The sequence below is a fragment of the Homalodisca vitripennis genome, unplaced genomic scaffold (genome assembly GCF_021130785.1).
Source record: "Homalodisca vitripennis isolate AUS2020 unplaced genomic scaffold, UT_GWSS_2.1 ScUCBcl_3535;HRSCAF=9117, whole genome shotgun sequence".
Lineage (NCBI taxonomy): Eukaryota > Metazoa > Arthropoda > Insecta > Hemiptera > Cicadellidae > Homalodisca > Homalodisca vitripennis.
In genome coordinates, this window is record NW_025779641.1 from 1 (window position 1) to 5847 (window position 5847).

General features: G+C 32.7%; 1 protein-coding gene across 1 annotated transcript; it reads right to left on the minus strand.

The window, feature by feature from the left end:
* Nucleotides 1-1848: 1848 nt before the first annotated feature.
* On the minus strand, nt 1849-4624 carry LOC124372576 (radial spoke head 10 homolog B-like; the record flags this gene model as incomplete). The annotated part of the gene is made up of 3 exons (XM_046830978.1): nt 4340-4624; nt 2605-2811; nt 1849-2023 (listed from the first exon to the last, which is right to left on the minus strand). Coding segments are annotated over exons 1-3 (536 nt in total), but the record flags the coding sequence as incomplete, so codon positions are not given.
* Between the last annotated feature and the right edge of the window lie 1223 nt (nt 4625-5847).

Below are 5847 nucleotides of genomic sequence, written 5' to 3' on the forward strand. Positions count from 1 at the left end.
GCTTTACTTTAGTGAGTACGAAATACTCGGGACAGTGAGTCTACCGTTTACCTTGTAATCGATATTTATGACAATTCCACCAACAGCGATGTTGGGGCATACTTTTAGAAGGACACTGGAACACGGAGAGTAACCCGATACCACTCAGGCATGTCAGATCTTGCGGGTGAGTGTTGTCCAGCACATTTTGTCTCAGGTAACATCGGTCCATCAGCAGGATAATAATAAGTCAGTTTTTTCCTCCAACTCCGATTACATTTTTACCTGCAATGTATGATATGTAATTATAACCAGTTGATTATTTTACTTGCAGGAGACTAAGGGATATTCTACTCACACCACTCCGCTGTTCACCTTTTCTACCAACAGTATTTTCAGAGAAGAAATTTAATTTTGATACACCTTTATCAATATATGATTAATAATTCTATAATATGTGTATAGTAAATAACATTTGTTAATGTAATACTACTCAAATATTAAGTTAATGTAATGTCTTTAATTGTTATAAATTTATATTTCCTCTATTGTCCCATAATTTTGCAGAAGTTTCAGATCAGATTTGTGTGAAGTTATTAGTTTAACCCTCCAGGTGGTAACTATAATACTTTAAAGTGCTGGGCCATTCCAGTGTATACCATAAGGTAAAGAAAAAATACTTTTAAAATACAAAAAAGTATTCAAATATGTATTATGTATCATTTATTCAGAAAAAAACCTGCCATATATAATGTCTAATAAAACCAAAATACTTTTCATTTTGTGTTTAAAAGGGTAGACATGTTAACAGGGCAGACAAAAAACGTTTTTTAATTTTTTTTATTAATTGGTATAAATAATTTTTCTAAATTTACCAATTATTTCAAATATTATTCTGAACAAGATATATTTTACACCAAACCTTTTTTAAAAAGATACACAGTAATATTTTGAAAACAATAATTATGCTACAGTTTACAAATAATGTTAGCTACTACATAAGTACTTAGTAAATGGATATTTCTTCAAAATAAACAGCACCATTGGTCTTACATATTTAGCACACAAAAGCTAAATAATATAGTTATAGTGTAAAATACACAGTTTCAATAAATAATAAAAAAACTGCTGTTTTGTGGGCGTGCCAATAGCTGAATTTTATTTTCTTCATACTTCAAAAAATCTACAAAATTAGTACTTCCATAAGTCGAATGCTTCCTATTTTACTTTTGGAGGAATGCAATTATTGATTAAACTGTTCATTTGTATCTGACAAAAAGATATGACAGTACTCTTTGAAGTGGTTCAAGTACATTGCACAGTGCGACAATGGCACTGAGGTTAAGCAAAATCTAATAACATTAATTGTTTATTCACATATTACTCTTCCCCAAAAAATGTACACATACAAAAATCAAATGTTCGTTTTGTTTATAATTTAGAAAGTAATTATATGCTTTGAATGTTAGTTTTTTGTATTATTAAGCAAATAAGTTTTAAAAAACGATAAGGAGATGGCTCAAAGTAACGATATGCCCTTGTAAACAGAGAAATTTTATAGAACTGCACCTAGGTTTATTCACGATTTTGTCAATCTAAATCTCAACTTCAGATCATGTCTGTCAGTAAAAAACTGGTGGTGTCTAGCTAGAATGATTTTTCAGGAAGGAGTTTAGTAAATAAGTCACTCATCAACACATCATTTTCATTACTTGAACGTAAACTCAGTGAATTAAAACTTTTTGGATTCGTCGAACATAGTCAAAGTCAACAGATGTCAGTTGAATATGCTATGAAAAAAAATATATACATGCACATTCGTGTTATAAAGATACAATGTTTTGATATTCTACACATTCTTCATATTACCATGTAGAAGATGTTCGGGATAATTGGGAATGGGCTTTTTTATATCCGTTTTTGTCCAAAGGAGCAAATGCACACTTTAAGAAATTCCTTGCTGAAAGGGGTTCTCCAAGTCCTTTATAGTACCAATACAGGGCGTCCAGGCTCAACAAGTTTCTTTTTTTAAATAGAACTTGACCTTGAACAATACAGACATTATTGTTGTCATTTAATCATTCTTTATTTGCACATTACGTATTATATGGGTACAAGATACACGGTACAGGTGCATCGTAAAAGACAAGTATAAAATAACCTAACTAAAACTAAAATACATTTTGTGTATCAATTTGCACTTACAAGAGACAATATAATGAAAATAAATAAAAATATTAAAATCTATTAACAATGGGAGGGTGCAGCAAATTATTTCTAGCTATCAACATGCCGTTTCCTTCAACTGTTTTCCCTTTAGCGTTGTTATAAAAATGCTCATAAACACTGGAGTGATCAAAACTTGTTTATCCTGTACTTTTAGAGAAAGTTATACTAAAGATTTGTAGTCAAATCTTTAGTTATTAAAACATTTAACCAATTTATTTGTTCCACTTTCATCCAATATAAGATGGTTGACAGAATATTTGAAAACGTTTTGATTTATAGACATTAAGGATTTTTTAATATAAAAGATGATACCTTCAAAATACCTATTCTATTAATAGAGTTAGGATTGTTAATGAATTTACATACAGTTGACGTATTGGTATAACTTAACAATACCTCTATGGCGGCCAGCATTAGGCAAAATGTCCGAAGTAATAAGTTTGTGCAATCCGGCTGCCAGATAACCCTGGATGTTTGGTGTACCATTCCTTCGTTTCCCATACAGCTCCCATGATACTTCTATAATGCAATGCAAAAACTGCCAAAACTGTAATCTTTCGAATGGGTAATGGACTGCATTGACTAGGGAGGCCTTGTTATTTGCTGAAAATCGTACCATAGATGTATCAATTCCTTCACTTCATTGAGACAGAAAGCATATAAAGTGGACAGTATGTTTTAATTCTTATTTTTAATTATTTATTCCTTAATTACGTTTATTTTTTATTTTATTCTCCTACTTAGCACCCCGCTTTTAAACCTTGGAAATTTTATGAAAATTAGGTTCAAGAACCTGAATAAAAGCAAATGAGGTAGTAAAAAAGTTCCTGGAAATGTTTCCATGTATTCAAGCAAAGGATCACTGATGGGGAAATCTCTCTTCCTGCGGTAATCAGACAACTTCCAGTTCTTTGTTTTTGATAATGGAAGGATTGTGAAGAAAACAGAATTTTTCAGGATATTTGCCATCATTTAATGATAGTTTGTGAAGTTCTTTGTGGTGGTTCGTTCAGTACAGACCTATAGTGATGTGCATTCTTTAGTTCAGTTTTAATAATTAGTACATTTGTTTTATTAAGTGGATGTTTGAGAGGAAGTGTGCATGAAGTTGACACAAAACATTGTTGCATTGTAATTGCTGATGCGTGTCATAACGCTCTGGTATGATTTGTTTATTTTAACCGGGATTGTAGTTAGGTTAAGGTTAGTTATCCACCTGAGGCAGAGATCAGATTGCAGATTACGAAATGTTGTTTTTTAAACGGATTGTTTGTGTCATTGAACATGGTAAACATCCGGAAAAATCCTGTATACTTCTAGTTTTGGATGGCATTAATAAAAACAATGCCAAATGATTTAATACTTTACTAGCAGTGCTGCCAATCCCAGAAAGATATACATTTTTTTTTAGAGCACTCCTTTGTGAATATAAATAACAATCCTGGGAATTATTAGACTTGTTGGGAAGGTTAGCTTGAAGTGGAATCCAAAGTAGCATGCAAACAAGCCACCCTTCCTCTCCAGTCCACACAAAAGCACATGGTACAGTACAGACCAAAATTAGTGCTGTCATGGACTGAAGCGACTTGTATTGTCAGAAGCACACAGAGTATGGAACGGACTGTTCGTAGTCAAACTGCTAGAGGTGGGGGGGAAACAATTTTAGAACTGCTGAAACCGTAAACTGGTTGGCCTCATGGTACACATCCGGGGTGTGAAAAAGGCCCTTGAGGCTTAAGTGCATGGTAATAGGCCACCTCTTAGAAGAAGAAGTGAAAATCATTCAATCAGAAAGCAGCAGGTTACTTTAGAAATGATGTGCTGCTAATAGTGATAACAATCTTCTGTAAATTTATTCACAATGGATTTTATAAGATATGTAGTGTTTACAGTGATGAAATGGTGTAAAACATGGAATCTTCCAAATCAGGCATTCTTCTCTTCACATCAATGGTAGAATACTTTGTTATGTCAAAAGTTTTTATTTTTACAGTTTTTCATTAGTCATAGTTTAGGAGAAGAACAATTAAACAAATATTATTTAAATGTTATTTTAAAATAAACTAACAATAGATTTTATCTGAAGAGGATTGTGCAGACGAATGCATGCTGTAAAATGCAAAAAACTTACCAATAAGAATATCAAAATCAGCCAAAGACAGTCCTCTAGAGTGAAGGTTACAGTCTATCAGCAGTTGCCAGAACATCAGCCTCATCAGAACTGTCGGAAATGTTGGCTTGGTCTTGCAGCACAACTCTGAGTACTTCACATAAACCACCTTCATGGCTGATAAGTACTGTAGTACCACATTGCGCAAAAGAATCTCCTCAAATCCCGCTTCTAGCTTCTCATCCTCATTGTAGGTAAAGGGGGTTAAATTATTAGAGTCTGTTTTACTGTAAACTGTGCTTCTTATAGTTGTTGTGACGTTCTGTTTTACCAGTCCTCTTGGAATCATTCAAGTAAGCACTGAGTCTTCCGGTGTAAAATGTGAGATTTATATCGTGATGTGGTGCGGTTACTGGAACTTTGTAGTGGTTGAGTGAACATATGCTGTCATCTACAAGAGAATCGACTTCAATGTCAGAAACTGAAGAGATACAGCCATGTGTGAAGAGATTGTCGCTGTACACAAAACTGCCATTGCTACATATCACTTCGGCTGGCCCATGTTTCTTTCCGTTCTTCCAAGTGCCACGGACTGTCACACCCAAACTTGTTTCTAATGTCCCCTTTCCTACAATAAAATCCACTTTTTAATTTTAAGAACCAAGAACTTCATCCTCAAGTAATAAACCACAAATTACTGTAAAATATTAAAGTTGATATAAACCAACAATATAAATATTATCATAAAAAGTTTACAGAACTAATATCACAGAACAGGAGAGATTATTTGGCATAATCAAATGTATATTGTAGGCTGAGCATTAGTAAAGCGTGTCACTCAAAAAGGATGAAAAATTTGCTTCTACTCATCTTTATATCCTTACGATATCTCAAGAACAAACAGATATATATATTAAAACATTTTGAAATTTGTTTCTTTTTTATTGAATTAATTGCCTATTGCCAGTACATAATACCAATTACAGTGAAGAACCTTTGACTGCTGAGGCCAATAATAAAATGTTTATAATTTGTTTTTCAGCTTTAAAAAATATTTTATCCCCTGATTATTGCTAGTATTAGCTTACTAATAAATTATTGTAATCGCCATATGAGCTAAATAGTTTCTTTACTATTTCGTATCCATTCAATTTGACTGTCTTTTATTTATTATAGTAAAATTTTATTTAGTATTCAAAATCAAAAACATAGTAAAATGTTACACAGTTATGCCCTTTATTGCTTTAGCTGACGCTGCAGCTCTATAGTTATTCTGGTGGAAAATAGGCAGAATAAGACTATAAAAGAACTGGCCTTTTCTCATAGAAAGTAAAAATCTCTCATGTGAAGAAATCAGGGTCTTGTTATTAATACAGTTGTTTAGATAATATTTACACATTGACATCAATATTATACAGCTTGATTATGGAAACAGCATTTTGCATAATGTGTTAGAGAAAATAATGATCTTACCATGCCGTACCCCTTTATCCCAGCTCCCATAGTAACAATTTTCTTGAGGCACAAAC